Source organism: Balaenoptera musculus, chromosome 3 (genome assembly GCF_009873245.2).
Source record: "Balaenoptera musculus isolate JJ_BM4_2016_0621 chromosome 3, mBalMus1.pri.v3, whole genome shotgun sequence".
NCBI classification, from domain to species: domain Eukaryota; kingdom Metazoa; phylum Chordata; class Mammalia; order Artiodactyla; family Balaenopteridae; genus Balaenoptera; species Balaenoptera musculus.
The window spans coordinates 103,608,779-103,629,152 of NC_045787.1; the positions used below are offsets into that span (position 1 = coordinate 103,608,779).

Sequence of the window (20,374 nt, forward strand, 5' to 3'; positions counted from 1 at the left end):
AATTCATTTGTATCATTTTTTTTAGATTCCACATATAAGTGATATCATATGATATTTGTCTTCCTCTGTCTGACTTACTTCGCTTGGTATGATAATCTCTAGGTCGTAATGGGTTTGATTAATACACTTTAGTATAATTTAGCTTATCTAATAACTTTCCAACATAAAATTACAACACAAAAGGGGAACATAAGGGGAAATATAAGGGGAAAAAGAAAAATACGTATACTGCACTATCAGAAAAGGATAAGGAGGGAGGCTGGGTGCAATGCACCATCACAACTGCAGCAAGACAACACTTGGAACCAGGGTGACCACCTGCCTTGACTGGCCCAACCCTAAGAGGTTCCTAGAATGTGGGGCATTCAGTGCTAAAATTAAGAATATCCTGGACAAACTGGGATAAACTGGTCGCCTTATTAGGCATCAGTAAAATCCCACTGAAACATACACTTTATCTAATTTCAAAAGTGTGCTTAGAGTCAGTACTACACACGGAGCAACACAAACCTGCCCCTGGCTGGTTATCAGCTGGTTAGAGCAAAGTGCTAACAAGAGCAAGGCTAAAGGTTTGATTTCCCAGGAAACTTTGCTCTCTTCCACTATCAGAATCTGTGTACTTCACTTAAGCCCGTCGTTCTCCAATGTCACTGACTAATCACAAAGGGAAGAGAAGAGAGAACATAGCTACATTGGACCAAATCCTTCCCTGCCACTAGTAACACTGGTGAAAAACTGATGTTTTTCTTGTGAATAAACATTAAGTGATTGAAGAAGTTGAAGATCATCACATAGGAAATTTATTTTCCTTCCTGCTTCTAGTAGGGTTATAAATAACAATAATGATAATACATAGAATATTCTGCTATATGATTTCATTCTAATCTCCTGAGAGACGCATGGCTGATACCACTCTCAGCAGGGCTGGGATCACCTGTGGTTAGACAGCCAGAAGCAATGGATGGAGCCTGAGCCCTTGCCTCCTAGTGTTTTTTTTTATTTGTTTGTCTTTGTTGTCATCACCATTTTGGTAGAGGGCTCAGCCTCCTATAACCAGCAAAATACACAACCTGAATGTTGAGGCTCCCCGAACTTTGTACATATCACTTCCATAAGAACTCCAGAACTCTTCTGGTCCCAAAGACCAAGCAGCACAGCCTTAAGGCTCCTATGTGTCTTACCAAATGTGGGCTGATTATTTCCTGTATGGTAAAGGCATAAAGCACATCCACATTCCTTGCCCTGTTGATCAGGCTCAGGGGGTTAAAGAAAGCACCCCTGCTTTTAATGTTTAGATCTTGCCTGGCTGTGCATCTCATTGTCTTAAGTTTTTCCTTTTCCATAGACTTTTCTGCCTAAATCCAGAGTTATATGGTGTTCCTATTAGTAAACTGAAAGCTGAGTTTGCCAAACACGTTTATTTCTCCTTCAGAGCAAATGGGTAGGATGAAAACTACTCTTGTCATACTTACATGTTACTCATTAACTGACTTCAAAAAAAAAAAAATTGCCTCAGCTAGATTAGGAGTCATGTGAAGAAGTAGCTTCCTGCAATGCAGGAACTGAGAGAGGCAGAAACACAGAGATTTTCACATTACTGGGGAGGTTGAAAAATGAGCCCTTGAGTTTATTTCTTGACTTGGCGATTGACAAGTCCACAATGGTGAAGAAAAGGCTGTCATCATCCAATGATACAGTGTTCCGGTCTGAGATTCCAGGCAGCCCAAGCAAGGTGGGTGCGGAGGCCCGGAACAGCATCCCTGACAGCCCCGGCTCAGTGTTTCTCAGGTGGGTACATCCCGTCTGCCCCCCTGATGGCCTCAGCCACCCGACAGGTGTTGCTTGGAGAGCCCCTTCCTCATCCCCGGAGGGAGGATTCTGCCAGGGAGAAAGAGAAGGCACAGCCCAGGCCCCTGGGCTGGTGGATTTTAAGGGGGTACATAGCAAAGGACGTGATCTGCTGAGCAAATAGAACTCTTACCACCATTAAGGGACAATAATTGTTAGTGCCTTCTTCAGTACTTTTTAGTACGTACTAGAAAACTGGTCAGCTATGCAGTTACTCAATTCCTGACCCACTGTCAGGGTCATAGGAAGTGAAGCCAAATGGTTAAACCAAAAACCTTACTTTGGTGTCAAAATTACTGTATTATTATCAAAATAGTAATTATTAAAATATTAAAATAATTTTCTTCTTTGGACCTTTCTAAATTAAATATTAAAATAGTACTGGCTATGCTCTGATCCAACTACTTACTGTACAGTGATTTAAAGCAGCTTTGACTAGGTTCAGAACGTATCTTCTTTAGCTGTAAGTATTAATATCTATATGAACACCACTCTGATAATTATATATGTTTAATGAAAATTCATTTATCTACTCTTTTTCATTTTATCTCATAATAATTCTCTAGCAACTTATAAAATGTAGAAATCAAGTACACATGGAATCAGTTACAAGAAAAAGTTCCTTATCCAACTTTTTTAAAATTGAGGTTTAGTTGATTTACAACATTATATTAGTTTCAGATATACAACATAATGATTCAAATTTGTATAGATTATACCTCATCCAACTTTGGTGTAAACTTTTTTTAATGGAGGTGACATTGGTCTATATCATTACATCAGTTTCATGTTTACAACATTATATTTCTACTTCTATGTACCTTACAGCATGCTTACCACCTAAAATTTACTTTCCGTCTAATGTAAACTTTAATGTAACTTCCATGTAAATTAATCAAGTCAAGGCAGAGGAATAGCCTCCACACCTGAACTTCACTTTTCCATATCATATCCAGAAAGTCAATCATTTGATTTATTTTTTAATCATTTTAAATCATTTACACAAAAAAGTGCTCAAAATTACAGCCTTTAAAAATTAAATACAAAATAACGAAATCACACTTCATTTAATAGCATTCGCATATCAGACTGTCAAGTGAGGAAAACAAATTCAATAATTTTTAAAAAGAAGTTTTAGAGATCAAGAGTGTGAATTTATGCAAAATGTTGCTTAATACATACATCTATTTAAGTTGGCTTAATTTTTCCATCCATCATTAAAATAAATCTACATAACTTGCATTATGGTCATTTGAGCAAGAGCACAATTCCAGTGATTGAAAATGTAAAACTTTGCATTATTTCCATATTTTGCTGAACTTCGAGTGCTTCTTTAATTGCTTCGTCTGCCTAATCCTCCTCTAACATTGACCGTAACGCAAATTCTTCTTGGAACTCAAGCTCTAACAAGGAAAAATAAAATCAAATTAAAATGCATAGGACTTCCCTGGGGGCGCAGTGGTTAAGAATCTGCCTGCCAATGCAGAGGACACAGGTTCGAGCCCTGGTCTGGGAAGATCCCACATGCCGCGGAGCAACGAAGCCCGTTCGCCACAACAGCTGAGCCTGCGCTCCAGAGCCCGCGAGCCAGAACTACGGAAGCCCGCACACCCAGAGGCCATGAAAAAAAAAAAGAAAGGAAAAAAAAAAAAGACAGAAACCAACAAGAGCCTACTATATAGCACAGGGAACTACACTCAATGTCTTGTAATAACCTATAAGGGAAAAGAATCTGAAAAAGAATATATATATACATATGTATATATACACATATAACTGAATCACTTTGCTGTACACCTGAAACTAACACAACATTGTAAATCAGCTATACTTCAATTTAAAAAAAACAAAAAGATAAACACTTCCCTTTACCTTAACATTAAGAATTTATGTGACTGTTGTGGCATCCCATTATCCTTCCCATGAACTACAGCAAATCATATGTACCCTCAGATCAGCAAACCACTCAGATAGGCACAGGTACAATTTATGCAGTCTTTTTATTCAACCATTCAGTTCAAAGATTTGTTGAATAACTATTATATGCCAGGCTATGTGGAAGGCACAGCAAATATAATCAAAAGTGAGATAGATGTAGTCCCTGTGCTTATGGAGGTTATTAGTTTAATGTCAAAGACAGGCAAAAAAAATTATGAATGAATGCATATATACATACATAATTCAAAATATTAATGTATATTTTTATAGGAAAAAATTACAGGGCAGAGATGGAGAATAAGGTGGGAAAAACTAATTTAGATTGAGTGGCAAGTCAGGGACTCTCCAAGGACGTGATATTTAGGCTGACTTTGAGGATGAAAAAAGAGCCAAGCATGAAATGATTGGGAAGGAGCAAGTTGCCCTGAAGAGGGGAATGAGCTGAGTCCTGAGGAACCCCAGCGGGGTGACACCTGATGAAATCAGAGAGACAAGTAGAGGATGAAGGGGTTTAGAATTCTGTTCTAATCTTGGTGGGAAATCACTGGAGGGTTTAGAGTAGGGGAGTATCATGATGTGGCGTCCCCTTTAGAAGGGTATTCTGGCCTCTCTGTAGGTTATTTCCAGTTTGTTGCTCATTCAAGCAATGCTCCATCTTGCCCATGTCTCCAGTGTGCTTGTACAAGAGTGTCTCTAAGGTATATATACCTAGGAGAGGAACTGCGGGGCTATAATATGGACATGATTAACTTTACTCATTATGTCAAATTCTGTTCCAAAGTTCTGTGTCATTTATGCTATTACCAGCATTATTCCGCTTCCTCAACAACATTGCCATTGTTTGACTTTTTAATTCTTTCTAAACTGGAATGTATGAAATGGCATCTCAGTGTAAATGGTTTCAATGTGCATGTCCCTTATTAAGACAAAAGGAGCATCTTTTCAACATGTTTATTAGTCATTTTCGTTTCCTCTTCTGTTAAATTCCTGCTCATGGATTTATGAACCTTTGGGAAAGCAGGAGGGGGAGAGAGGGTACTATCTTTTTCTTATTTGTAGATAGTTTTTGAAATACTCCAGATACTGATCTTTTGTTAGCTATGTGTGTTGCAAATGTTTTATTCCAGCATATGACTTGTCTGTTCATGCTCTCCATTATGTCTGAGTTCTTACTTTCAATTTATCAGTTTGTTTACTTTTATTTTTCATTGAAGTATAGTTGACTTACAATATTATATTATTTTCAGGTGTACAACATAGTAATTTGGTATTTTTATAGATTGTACTCCATACAAAGTTACTATAAAATATTGACTATGTTCCCTGTGCTATACATTATATCCTTGTAACTTATTTTACACCTAGTAATTTGTACTTTTTAATCCCCTTCACCTATTTTTCCCCTGCCCCTACCACTCTCCCTTCTGGTAATCACTAGTTTGTACTCTGTATCTGTGCATCTGTATCTGTTTTGTTATATTTGTTCATTTGTTTTATTTTTTAGATTCTACATATAGGTGAAATCATACAATGTTTGTCTTTCTCTGATTTATTCGACTTATTTCACTAAGTATAATATCCTCCAGGTCCGTCCATGTTGTCAAAAATGACAAAATTTCAATATTTTTATGGTATATGAATAATATTCCATTGTGTGTGTGTGTGTGTATGTGTGTATATATATATAGGGTTGGCCAAAAGCTTCATTTGTGTTTTTCTGTAAATCTTATGTTAATGTTGTGTGTATACATGTATATATATATATATATATAAAACACCTTCTTTTTCCATTTATCTGTTGATGGACATTTAGGTTGCTTCCATATCTTGACTATTGTAAATAATGTTGCTATGAACATTGTGGTGCATACATCTTTTCAAATTAGTGTTTTTGTTTTCTTTGTATAAATACCCAAGAGTGGAAATACTGAATCATATGGTAGTTTTTTTAAGTTTTTTAAGTAACTCCATACTGTTCTCCACAGTGGCTGCACCAATTTACTTTCCCACTAACAGTGCATGAGGGTTCCCTTTTCTCCACACCCTCACTAATACTAGTTCTTTGTTGTCTTTTTTATAATAGCCATTCTGACTGGTGTGAGGTGATATCTTGTTTTCTTAATGATTTGCGCTTTCTGTGACTTAAGAATTCCTTCCCCACTCTGAGGTTATAAGAATGTTCTTATGTATTTTCTTCTAAAAGTATGTTTTCTTTTAAAACTAGGGTCCCTTCTGTATTTGGAATTTATTTTTGTTTCTGGTGTGAATTAGGGCCTCATCTAATCTTTTATATGGATAATGAATTCTCCCACATTATTTATTGAATAACCTTTCCTTTCCCCATTAATCTGCAATGCCAGCTCTGTCATATATCACTGTCTTCATTACTATCACCTTATAATAAAAGTTTTGTTATCTGATGAGGCAAGACTTCTTACCCACTTCAGAAGTGATTGTCTACTTTTTTTTTTAATTTATTTATTTATTTATGGCTGTGTTGGGTCTTCGTTTCTGTGCGAGGGCTTTCTCTAGTTGTGGCAAGCGGGGGCCACTCTTCATCGCGGTGCGCGGGCCTCTCACTATCGCGGCCTCTCTTGTTGCGGAGCACAGGCTCCAGACGCGCAGGCTCAGTAGTTGTGGCTCATGGGCTTAGTTGCTCCGTGGCATGTGGGATCTTCCCAGACCAGGGCTCGAACCCGTGTGCCCTGCATTGGCAGGCAGATTCTCAACCACTGAGCCACCAGGGAAGCCCTGATTGTCTACTTTTGACCCTTTGCACTACCATTTAAATTTTAGAATTTTAGAATTTGGCTTGTCACATAAAAACTTTTTTTTAAAGTTGAAATTGCATCAAATCTATTGCTGAATTTGAGGAAATTTGACATTTTATGGTGTTAAATATACCTATTCATACACATGGTGTGGCCTCCATTTATTTAGGTCTTCTTTAATATCCTTTGATAAAGTTTAGATTATTCTACACAAAGATCTTACACATCATTTGTTAGATTTATTCCTAGGTACTTTACAACTTTGTTGCTTTTGGAAAATTTTTAATTTTATTTTGTTGATGTTGTACAGAAATGTAATTAAATTTCTAAATTGATCTTATATTCCACATTCTTACTAAATCTTCTTATTAATTTTAATAATCTGTAGACTGAGTTTTTTGTAGACAATAATATTATTTGAAATTTAAAACTTTTTTACCTTTTGGAACTTTGTCCTTTTAAATCTTTTTTATTTTATTATACAAGCAAGGAACTCCATTATAATGTTGACTATAAATAGTAATTCCAGGCATTCTCATTTTGTTCCTAATTTAAAAGGGAATGCTTTTAACATTTCAGGTTTTATCAGCCTTTCTCAGATTAAAAAAGTTTCCTTCTTATTGAGGTTTTCTAAGAGGTTGTAGAAACTATTGAGTACTTTCCTGGCCTCCACTAAGATGATCCTCATTTGAAAATCTCTGGCACTCATAAAGCGCACAGTACCTCAACATTCAAAGTTCACAACAAGTCATCACTTCCCAAAATACAGAACACTGGACAGCCTTGAAAAACATGAATTGCTTTAAGCCTTATAAACAGACTGGAAAAGGCTCTGGAGTATTAATAGTTCCATAAATTAGTCATTCGGCAAATAAAAATCAGGTATTTTTTAAAATTAGTTTTTGGAGATTTACTATGCAAATTACCATTAGAGCTTTTGCTTTTAATAAATTTGTTTCTCCAAAATATTTCTTTTTAGAGTATCAGTCTATTTCAGTTTTAGGTAAAGATGAAAGTTGCCTGGTGGAGCTAATGTGTTGAATGGGGTGCCATGGGCTTTGGGAGGCACAAACAAGGTCCAAGATGACAACCAAAGAGGGCAAATATGGGGCAGTACCAAGCTGGAATGTGAAACCAGGGTGGGACCAGCCCAGGCCTACTCATACTAGCCGTGCTATGGTTTGGGGACCACACCAGGCTGCAGTGGACAGTGACCTTGGCAGGTCCAAGACAGCCTTGAATCACATTCATTACGCCTCCTCTTAGTGGCTCCAAAGATTCTGCTTCTACTCCTCTACTCATCCAGTTGTCACCAGTGAGTAAAAGAGGAGATGCTGGCCCTTCTTCCCTTCCACTCTACCCTCCCAAGAGCGTTGCTTTTTTTCTTAGCCAATCCCACTTCTGCTTTTAGGGAAAGGATAGAAGCACTATTTGGTACCTGAAGAACAGGAACATAGTAGACATCATATCTTGACCCATTTTTACTAGGTAAGCCCATGGCCTCAGCTCGTGTTCATAGGAAATGTAGGGTTAAGAGTGATATTTAGAAGCTGAAGGAAGGCTGAGTTCTAGGAAATGGGCTTCCTTCTCCAGGAGCAGGGATGAGAGGGTAGCAATCAAAGAAAGTAAGACTGTGTTAAGGGGAAAGATAATAGTGTCCTGAGCACAGGGCAGGTATTTCAGTGAATGGACTAAATCTGTTCTTAGTGGGTGAGGTCAGGGTGGCAGGACCGGTGAACTCTGCCAAGCCTTGGGGCTACCAGGGTGTCGTGAGGCGGGGCTGTGGAGGTTAGAATAGGAGGTGACATACAGATGAATAGGCCTCTTTGATAGGAGAGTTAGAATTTTCCAAGAAGGAGAGCATAGCACTCCCCAGTGCTAACACTGCCAGGAGAGAAGGGACCTACAGTCTCTTTCCCAAACTGTGCCAGGCACTTTCCCACAGTCTACTAATACAAAGCACTCAGTATTCTCTCAATACACATGTTTGATCGTGTCACCGGGCTTTTGTACGTGCAGGACGTCTGAAAATTCCTATTCATCTTTCCAGATGCACCTCCTGACAGGTCTAGTATAACATCAAAGGAGACTCCCCTTTGCCCCCTTACTTCCACCCTCAGAACTAGCAGCCTTTTCTTATTTGTCGGTACCATATTCCATGTTAACCACTTACCAGAATGTGTTGCCATCAGGGGAGTGTTTATTATAAAACCAAAGAAGCTTAAGCTTCTACCCTCATTTATTTGGGCCCCTTCCAAGGCCCTGGGAATGTCCCTAGCAAGATGTTCATGTAGTCGTACATTTCTGTCAACTTTTCAGATAATATTTTAACTACAATTATAATTGCTCTCTCTTTCCATTCCAATTTTCTCTCTGTCACATTCCTCTCCAGTCAGGTAGCCAGGGGCATTTTTGGCACTGTGAGCTAAGGGGAAGTTGTTTGGAGATACATTTAACTTGAGATTAGTGGAATGTATTTATGTGATTTGCCATCATTTCTATGTGCATATAAGTTATTGCTGGTTGTCCTGGCTTCCAGGAATACTCCAATAAGCAAATTCACCTTGCTTGGTGACACAGAAGTGCAGGGCCATCGTCTAAACATGTCTGACAAGTGCCATGCATCAGAAGTATGAAAGGAATGGAAGAGAAACAAAGATGGAAATGTACAGAGCCAGAAGGTGATCTCTGGCAAATTCTTCCCATCACTACACGTGTAAATTGTATGGATTCTGTTCTCACTAATGCCAAGTCACAGCAGAAATTCTCTCCTATTAGGACTTGATACTTGATGACGCAGCTGATATAAGTATACCAAACTTTATGCTTATTGCACAGTTTATCAGAATCCCTTGTTTATGGGGCACAAACCCAAGGTAATACTAAAAGCAGCCATTGTCTCTGTATGTGTCACATAGTACATCTTAGCATGACATTATCGAGAATAGGCTTGAATCTGAAAGAAAATGTCTAACCTATCGATAAAACTTAAGCTTTTTCTAGAGAAAAGACTAAATTATCTCTTATTGAAAATATTAAAAAATTCTTGCGATATGAAGAGATCAACAAGTATCAGTTAAAAATAAGAAAATAGCAGAGAGTATGTAAGGCAGTTGATTTATGAGTGTTACATTAGTTTTCTGGATTTGGAGGTATTGATGGAATTTGTCAGCTATTTCCAAACTAATAACTTGATATCTTTTCTCTTTCTAAATAAATACTACCTTTCATGCCTGATTTTTTATTCATAATTTTTCTTAAAGAAGACCCTAAATTTGTACAAGCTTTAGGCCCACAAAACATTGATCTGCTGCTGATTCTAACTGCTTCTATGTCTGTGTTCTCCAGCAGATCTGAGCCTTTTGGTTTTAAAACCTCGTGGAAATCTATTATGGATGAGTTCAGCTTAAAGTCCCATTTTCATTAGAAGCTTTTTATTGTAACAGATTTTTAAAAATCAGGTCATTTACGTGCCTTCATCTCTCTCTCTCTCTCTCTCTTGCTCTCTCCCTCTCTCACCTCCATGTTTAACAAAACAAAACCAGCCAAGGGTAATTGAAGTGGAAGTTCTAGGAGTTGGCTTCCATGTGTATCTGTATGGGCCTAGATGAGGGCAAATGGAAAGATCTGCCAAGAAGTCCACAAGTGATGAATGAGTGTTTCTGTATCAGCCAGCAGTAATAATAATAATAATAGTCTCCCCTATTTGCACAGTGGCTTACTCGTGGGAACTTTTTACAGATGTGACCTTATAAACTTTGGTGGCTTTTCACTGTGGTAGATGGATTATGGCTACTCTCTATGTTGCTTAGGTGAGGAAAGCAAGTAATAGAAAAGGAAGAGAAGTTTTCTGTTGTTGCCGTACGGCATAATTGAACCAACGACATTAGTTCAGATAGTGAATGCGCAGCCAGTTACATGACTGAAATAGCATTATCCAACCTTATTAACCAATTTCTTCACCTGGCTTGGCTCAAATTATCTGAGCTATTTCCGAAAATCAAATCCATCTCCAAGGGTCATTTCATCCAGTTTCTTCATCGCACCCAAGGTGATTTTTACAACCCCAGAGGGGATACTATGTTTCAGAAGCAGGCAAAATTCTCTGAAAGACTGAAGACTTTTCTGGGATTCTGATTTCTACACTGAGTCATTATATGATCCTGTGAGTTTCAGTTAAATTTATCTGTAAAAAGACAATTGTATTTGCTCTATGTACTTTTGAGTGGTGATAAAAGAACAACTATGGTGGGTAATTTCTTTCAACAGAAAGTTATGGAATACTTTCTATAATCTCTGTGTAGGGATTATCTGTCTAGGAAGGACTGCCTGGTGTACATCTGGTTTCATCACTTTCTAAACTGTGCAATCTCTCTGTGCCTCACTTTCCTCAACGGCAAAATGGGGATAATCGTAGGATTGTGGAGAGTATTAAGTGAGATAATAGAGAAAGCGCTTGGCACACAGCAAATGTTCTGACACTAGCTGTGATTATTATAAGGCAGTGGGGGAGATCCACAGAGGAATAATGGTAATATTCACTTATCACCTAGAGCTCTTAGAGGCTAGGAATACATCCTTGCCTCTGTATCCCCAGCACCTGGCACAAAGAAGAAACTCTACAATGAGGAGAGACTCTTGTGGAGTAAAGAAATGGCTAAAGACCCAGCTCCTGCTTCCAGGGGCTCCAGTCTCTGTTGGTGACAGACACACACTCAGGCAAACATAGAGGGTAGGCAAGGCACATGTACCTTGAAGTTTAAATTATTAACCTAACTCTCCAAACTATAATTTCCCACAGCATGTTTCCTCTTAATCCCCATGTTGCAATACTTAGATCTGGAAATAAACTGCACATTTCAAATGTTTAGTGGGACAAAATAAACTTTGCCAAATGTGAAAGACTCGCAGCTGCCAGGATGATCCTGGAGAAAAAGAAACTTGTAGTTTATTCCCTCCAATAAACCCATAGGGGCAGAACAGTGTGCCATGAACAAGCCTCACTCCAAGCATGCTCCTGCGAAAAAGGAAAGAAACCCGACAGCAGGAATGGTCAGGTCATGCAAGTGTGTTCATTTATCTCGGAGCATTGTCCTTTGGACTGTGAGGAGAACACCCTGTGATCTGGTCGGCTTCCCGTCACATCTCTTGCCCTCTTCATGCCCCAGGGAGATCACACTCTAGCCACAAGTGCTAGTTCTGGACCTTTGAACCTTCTTTTCTGCCTACAACACATGGGCAGAGTCAATTCTGAGCTGTCCTTCAAAGCTGGACCAGGTATCACTGCCTTCAGAAAGCCTATCCTGACCCTATCTCCCTTTCTCTGGGCTCACATTGTACCTTTTGTTTATTTCCATTACAGCATTTATCACACACTGAACCTTGCTTGTTTTTATATCTGTCTTTCTTCCTTACTCTCTGCCTTTTATTCCTAACCAATCACTCAGCACAGCTCCAGGCACAAACTAAACAATGATAAGTGTTAGATGGATGAATAAATGGTGCTGGGTGATGGATAAATAAAGAGCTCCCCTGAGTTGGCAAGCATGGCTGACCCTTGCTGGGGCGCTGCTGACCTCACCCCAGGAAGGCTGAGGGTCAGCAGACCAGTCAGGGCGCATAAGTCGGTAATCTGCTCAGTGCAGGGAGAGCAGCTAATGGCAAAGTCGGGTGACCTCTCAGATCTTCTGACTCCAAGTCCAGGACCTTTTCACTCTTCCACAGTGATTCATTATTAGATCGCAACTGGTATTTGCCTCACTGTGGTCCCAAGTGTTTCATCCTTGCCATTGGGAAAAGAGAGGAAAAAATTACACAACTGAAAGGCTACAAGGAGCAGTATAGGCTGAAACTCCTGTTTCCATAAATTTAAATATAAGTTTAATTTTAGCTTAATTCTACACTGAATTAAAGTTTAAAAATAAACCTAATTACTATAAAATTGAATTAAATTAGATGTAAAAGAAATAATTTCATAAAACATTGGTTTTTAATTTAATAAATAATCCCTTACACATGCCTCACATTTTCATATCTTCATGCCTCTGTGCCTGTTCTCTCTCTGCCTCGGATAACATTTCCCTCAAGCAATACTTAGCCAACAAGTATTTTGCATTTTTACAATATCCTATGGGTTACACAGGTCAGCCCTGTGTATTCAGTGGGGATGGGGATCATACAAGGGGGAGAAAATCAAGAGGAGGGGATCACATGGGCCGTCTTGGAGGCTGACCACCACAAGAGCTGTGGGTGACACCAAAACTACCACATATTTCTAATCTGAAAGGTGATATATGACGAAAGGGCAGTAGCCTTGGAGTTACTCAGACCTGTATTTGAATCACAATTCCAGCACTTACTGCGTCACCTTAGTCTAGTTATCTAATCTTTCCAAACCTCAGTTTTCTCATTTGTAAGATGGGGCAAATAACACGTACCTCTTAGGACTGTTTTGAGGATTAGGTATGCATAATATACGGTGGCTGGCAAGTAGGACACTAAAGAATTGCTGTTATTGTAGTTACAAGGTAGGCAAAGTGTTGCTATAGAAACACAGTCGGAAGTCATAATCCACTCAACCCTGTGTCAAACCTTAAGGGTTTTTTTTTTTCCTATTTGTTTTATTATCCCCATACATTCTTTTATAACTTACAAACGACTTAGTGAGAGCTAAACACGGGGATAAAAGCAGATGAAGCTAAAAAAAATACTGTTTTTATATATTTGAAACATGGAGAAACTTGAGGACTTGAAGATCCAAACTTGAAGAGCCAAGCAGCAGTCGAGTGATTTCATTTCTCCTGTATGACTGAAGTCTATGTTATGATGATCTCAAAGAAATATGAAAATAAGGTAGGGGGAAAAAACCCACCAGTAGTTTCCTCAAAGCAGTTTCCTCAAAATTACAGTTCTTCTGGGAAAAAAAAAAAAAAAAGTAATTATCTCTAGAAAAAAAAGACAGGTTCAAACGGTCAACTTCTGTCTCACATCAAAATGAAACATTTTCCCAACACTGCTACCTGATTACCAGGTGACACAATGTTCTATACTCAGGAATTCGAGAATTTGGGCTTTGGCTTTGTTGTAAATTTGTCCAACCTTAGCTTCTTCTCCAGTAAAATAAGGATAAAGACACTAAGAGAAGAGGCTTCTTCATATCTGATGAAAAATATTCTCTCTCCAAATTCATCTGCTGAAAGAATAGTGGAAAGAGCCCAGGCCCAGCACTGACAGGCTTCCGTGACCAGGAACAAATCACTGACCCTCTCTTTTTCCTCATCTTACAAAATGGAGAGATCAGGATTTTTCCAGACAACTGAGAAATTAAAAGGAGAAAAAAAAAAATCAAATGAGGTGATATATATATAATTTTAAAATTACAATCTCCTTCTGGGGGAAAAAAGTGAAGAATTCTTTTCAGGTATTATTTTATTTTTGTGGTATTTTTTTAAATTTTACTTTAGTTACTATCTAAAGTGGTGGTTTACCATGAAGCTAATGAAGCTGAAAGTTTAGGGCCTATCATTTGAACGAAGCTCTTCTAATTCAATACTCACTCTTTGCACCTAATTATGTATTTTTTCTTCTGAAAGAATTCCACCATATTGTATAGGTTTTAGGATGCACAAAACTGAGTCTGCCCCAGTTGCTGTTGTTAACATAACGCTTCATTTTTCAACCAAGACTAATTTGCTAAACGTTATCATCAATATTTCATACCAGGAAATGGGAAAGTATTTACTAACAGCTTAACAAATCTATGCAAGAATCTATTGTGATGGTATGAAAAGGTATTTCCAAAATGATTGATTTCTGAAAAATATGGGAATGAAACTTATCCCCTACATAGACATAATTTGGGGGCAACGTTCATATTGTCATTATACAAGCTGACCACATTATATAATCCATACATACTAGAGTATGTGACATATATTTAATGTAGAATTTAATTTTAGAATAAAACATAAAGGTGGTAGCATCTTTAAAAGAGAGAAAAAAGTTATCAGATCTTTTATTTATATGCATTATTATATCCTACATTTGGCGGGGGTTGAAGAAGTAGAGATTCCGGAAATCCAAAAACTACTCTACTAATAATAATAATTCCTCTTTGAGTTGAGAAGTAGCATAGAAGGGTAGTTAAGAACACCAGGGCCTCAGCCAGATTGCCTGGGGGCCCATCTCATCTGAGTGGCTCGGCATGTCTGTGCTTCATTTACCCCTCCTATTAAAGGTGGGGGAGGGTGATAGTCCTACCTCACAGAGCTGTTGTAAGGATTAAATGAGTAACTGGACTTGAGAAGTGCTTAGAAAACTGCCTAGCATATATAAGCACTACGTAAATGTTATTTAATACACCTTTGGCTGATTTTTAACTTGGGCTGTCATCCCACAAATTGCTTTATCAACTTTGGTAATGATTGAAAATTTTTCATTGTATCCTACTGTCGTTCTCCCACTAATGACAGCATCTTGCTTCTAGATCACCTACTGAATTGCCAAATTTTTAGTAAAAAAGACTATGTTATTCATCTTTGTATCCCACTAAGGTTATTGGTTAGTCTTCTGTCCTTAGTAAGGACAGAGTGATCCCTAAATGTTTTTTTTTTGGATCGCAAGTTAAGATAGGAACAAGTTAAAATAGCAAACTGTGTAGCATAACTTAAATGTTTCATGGCATTGGCTTATTATGGGTTTTTTCAAAAGAGTTTTTACTATTTGCTAAATTGTCCCCATTAGGAAATATAATTATGCCAATTACTGACCAAGAGTTGAACTTTTGATGATGAATAAAGTAACAAAATTTTAGGTTGACCGTTATCTGTATTTATCATAACAAAACAGAGTATGTTTGATTGTGGCCCTAAACCACTTGGTTCATGTCAATACCAAATGATTGGGCTATTAATATGAAAGTTCTAAGGTAATGCTGTAAAGTATGATAAATATTTAATGAAAATATCAAGTGACCTTTCTTAAAGTCCTCTACCTACCTAAGTGACCGGGAAGGAATTTTGTTAGTTTCCATGTAGTTATGTAAACGGCCCTTAATTAACGATAAATAATAAGAAACACACATCGTGATGAAACGTTCAATTATGCTGACACCACCGTTTTTTGGTCTACGGCTCTTCCTTGGATCCCAAAGAGCAATAGCTTTGTTTATTACTGAATTCAAAAGAAATAAAATTCTCCTACTGTGTGCCTATCAGGCTTTTCCATAGTGCCAGAAAACTATATAACCACAAGCAAATCTGCAGTTCTATATAATTTTAGCAGCCTTTCCAAAATGCACAGTTAGGAACAGAGTGATAGCTTTACTTCTGTTGGGTAATTCTTGATTAGGTCCAGGCTCCGTTCCACCTTCTCTTAATAAAAATGATAACAACCTAACATTTATTAGATGCCTCCTGTGTGCCAGGTACAGTGCTAAGCTCTTTTTGCAAATTAGCTAATTCAAATTTCACAATAGCCTTATGAAATAGTAATTACCCCATTTTCCAGATAGAAAACTGAAGTTTGGAAAATCAAGTACTTAAATCCCATGACAGATGAGTTGGACTCAATCTTAAGACTCTAAATCCCATGCTCTTTCTACCTCACTGTACTGCAACCCCTCCCACCTTTAATCTCCTTCCGTCAGGGAGTAAAGGAATTGGGCTAATGGATGTAGACATCCTAAAATAAGTGGGGTGATTAAAATCCCTACCAAAAGTGGGGAGTTAGATATGACACCAAAAGCCTAAGTTACAAAAGAAATAATAAATTGGACCTCATCAAAAGTAAACACCAAAGACACCATCAAGAAAGTGAAAAACAATCCACGGAATGAAAGAAAATATTTGCAAACCATGTATCTGGTAAAAGTCTAGTATTGGAATATATAAAGAATTTCTTACAACTCAATAATAAAAACACAACTCATTTTTAAATGGGCAAAAGATTTGACTAGCTTTTTTTCCAAAGAAGATATATAAATAGCCAAGAAGATGCAATATGGTGATCAACATTATTAGTCACTAGGAAAATACAAATTAAAACCACAATGTGATACCACTTCACATCTAGTAGAACGACTATACTCAAAAAAGAAAATAACAAGTGTTGGTGAGCATGTTTGAGGTATTGGAACCCTCACACATTATCGGGAGTGTAAAATGGTACAACCACTTTGGAAAACAGTTTGGCAGTTCCTCTAAAAGTTAAACATAAAGTTACCATATGATCCAGCAATTCCACTCCTAAGTATATACCCAAGATAACTGAAAACATGTGTCCAGGACAAAACTTGTACATGGATATTCATAATAGCTAAAAAGGGGAAATAACCCAAATGTCCATCTATTGATGAATAAAATGTGGTATATCCACAGAATGGAATATTATTTGGTCATAAAAAGGAATGAAGTACTGTTACATGCCATGACATGGATGAAAGAAGCTAGTCACAAAAGACCACATTATTCCATTTATACAAAATGTCCAGAAGAGGCAAATGTATGGAGATAGAAAGTAGGTTAGTGGTTCCCAAGGGCTAGGGAAAAGGGAAAATGGGGATTGACTCCTAATGGGTACAGGGTTTCATTTTGTACTGATGAAAATGTTCTGGAATTAGTGGTGACAGTTGTACAACTCTGTTTTGTGATACTAAAACCACTGAATTATATAGACTTCAAAAGAGTGAACTTTATGGTATAAGAATTATATGTCAATTAAGCTGTTATTTTGTAAAATGCTAGTGAGAGATCATAAGAAATCATTTCTTTTTTTGAAAGTTCATATTCTGTAAGTACAAAGTATGTAAATAAGTTTTCCATGACTGATAAGTATGGCTTCCTGACTTTCAAAAGGATTGGCATGTTTTTATTGAACCAGATCTTCTAGATCAATATTTTCTTTATTTGCCATTTAACTTTTAAAAAATTCTTCCCTTTTACCCTTTCACTGGAACTGTGTAAGGTTAGGATAAGGATGTAAGAGTACTGTAGGAAAGGGAGTTGCGTCAGAGGTCCCCAAGACCACCCCATACTTGGAGATTCACAGAAAGACTCATGGAACTCAGTGTACGGTTGTACACATGGCTAAGATTTATTACAGTGACATAGTAAGTTGGACCAAAAGGGAAAAAGATTCAGGTGGAGTCAGGAATACCATGTTCCTCGTGCTCTCTCCCTCCCATGGAGGGTCACAGGGAATGCACTTCTCCCCCCAGCAACCAAAATGTAGCAACATGTGTATGATGTGCCCAGAGAAGCCCATTAGAGACTCAGGACCCAAGGTTTTTATTGGCAACTGGTCATGTAGGCACCCTCTTCCTAGTATCAGTACATACTCCAAATTTAAACTCCCAGAAAAAAAGCAGATGATGGGCATAAATCATATTATTTGCATAGTCTAGGCTCATGGAGCCACTTTTATCAGTTGGGGAACAGTGGGAACACCCCAGAATCCAAATTCCAAAATGCCAGCTAAGAGCCAACCTTGCCAACAGGTCTTTCTTAGAAGACCAGTCTCAGGCCTGCTGTGTTACCTCTTCTGTGCACAGGGGTGGAAAATGAAGATCTCAAAGTCACCATCCAATGAGAACAGACCCTCGAGGGAAAGAGGAAAAGGACTAAGAGATTCTGGAATAGACTCAGCAGGGTTTCAGAGCCAGGGGGACACTGTAAGTTTTGGTTCTCAAGTCAGAAGTCTGCTGACACCCACAAACCTGGCAAGAGGACTGATTCAATAGTCTTAGGGCCAATTAGGCCTCCTCACTTTGAAGTGGTCCCAAGAGTTTCTAGCTTAAGTCCTGTCTATTACCACCATTATGGCCTTCCACTCTCCAGCCCTCCAAGTAAACCCTTGTTCCTTTCCTGGCATCAGCATATCTTCTGGAGGAGCAGTAGAAAGAAGGATAGATGAATTACAAATTCTTTGACTCTTACCTTTTGGCCCTGGTATTCAAGGAAGAATCCTCCCAGATGAACAGATGTTGAAATTGTTATCACCAAGAACAGAGTTCATGACACACCCTTGAAATATTTATCAGCCCAGCTGTTGTTTTTTTTTTTTTTTTTTTGGAGTGTAGTGGCTTTACAGTGCTGTGTCAGTTTCTACTGTACAGCAAAGTGAATCAGCCATACATATATATATATCCCCTCTTTTTTGGATTTCCTTCCATTTCTGTCACCACAGAGCACCGAGTAGAGTTCCCTGTGCTATATAGTAGGTTCTCATTAGTTATCTATCTTATACATAGTAGTGTATATATGTCAATCCCAATCTCCCAATTCATCCCACCACCCCTTTTCACCCTTGGTATCCATACATTTGTTCTCTATGTCTGTGTCTCTATTTCTGCTTTGCAAATAAGATCATCTATACTATTTTTCTAGATTCCACATATATGCGTTAATATACGATCGTTGTTTTTCTCTTTCTGACTTACTTCACTCTCCAGGTCCATCCACATCTCTGCAAATGATACAATTTCATTCCTTTTTATGGCTGAGTAATATTCCACTGTATACATGTGCCACATCTTCTTTATCCATTACTCTGTTGATGAATGTTTAGGTTGCTTCCGTGTCCTGTCAACCCAGCTGTTCTCACTAGCCCAGATGTGATGGCCAAAGATGTAACCTTGAGAAATAAACCCTCAGCAGGAGGACTCTAACTTAGTCCTTTTCTTTCCTGGAAATACTGAGTAAGAATTACCTTCTATCTCATGAAAACATGAAAGGATCTGTTGGCTGTCCCAGCTATTTTTGGAACAAATAACCACCATAAATCAACTAGAATACATTCAAAACAGGAAGTGGAAGGGATTTTTTCCCCCAGAACAATAAATTTCTATTACATAAGAATTATTTAACTTTGACCAGTGAGTTACTAAATATATCATAGTGCAAGACTCAAAGTGCACACAAGGAAACAGGTAACGATTCTGTGGCCACTTGGAAATTCTTAAACATTCTGCCTTCTCTGTCCCCTTTCCCTTTTACACCCCCCGCTCCTTTCCCCTTCCCTGCCTTTGCCCATCAGCTTCCTCCTCTTTCTTCTCCCACTTTCCATCATCCCTACCTCCCCAAAAATTATAAACTGGCTATAATTTCAGAGGATTGAAATAACTTCAAAAATTTTTGTTTTCTTTTACAATTTTCTCTACCCAAATGTAAACATATTATCTCAGTAATCGATTATTTCTAGTAAAAATGCCTACATATTTGCCTATACATGTACCTGCATCTTCCACATTAATAGTTTGATTTAAAAATTATCTTCAGTCAATACTAAAGTTCATGAAAATCAATAAATTCTTTTTGCTAAATTGTACCTTTAGCCCTATGAGAAAATATATAGTAAATTCTTTTTTAGCAGCAGCCTTTCAAAATCTTCAGAGTTCTGCCTTAACTATCAGGCAACCACATGGGGAGACCTTAGTTTCCCAGAATCAGACTTGGCAGTCCCGATGATTGGCTTGGCTGCCATGGAGGAAACATTCCTGGCAGAGATCACCCAGGGAGAGATGCTCCATCTAACTCTCTACGTCTAATCTTCACAAAGAGCCAAATTATCTTGAATCCAAATAAGTCACCTTGGAAACAAGACACAACAGATGAACCATTAGCAGGCTAAACCTGCCTCCAAGATAATAATTATCTGCCATTTAATTTGCTTGCCTTTTAGGTAGGGTTTGCTAAGACTGAATTAGAAGTTCTCTCTGAAAAGCTGAAAAAATTGATTCCTCCAAAAAATTAAAAAGTTAATTTGATATCAAAAATCATCAATAGACTCTAGAATGCAGAAGGTAACCATCCTATGCAGGT

General features: G+C 38.0%; 1 protein-coding gene across 1 annotated transcript in view; it reads left to right on the forward strand.

Moving 5' to 3' along the window:
- Nucleotides 1–1,537: 1,537 nt before the first annotated feature.
- The window catches only part of GRAMD2B (GRAM domain containing 2B), a 105,141-nt gene continuing 86,304 nt past the window's right edge, over nt 1,538–20,374 (forward strand). The window contains exon 1 of the mRNA XM_036849263.1: nt 1,538–1,788. Within this exon, the coding sequence (XP_036705158.1) occupies nt 1,661–1,788 (128 nt within the window). The 5' untranslated portion in view covers nt 1,538–1,660. The remainder of the gene's footprint in view (nt 1,789–20,374) is intronic.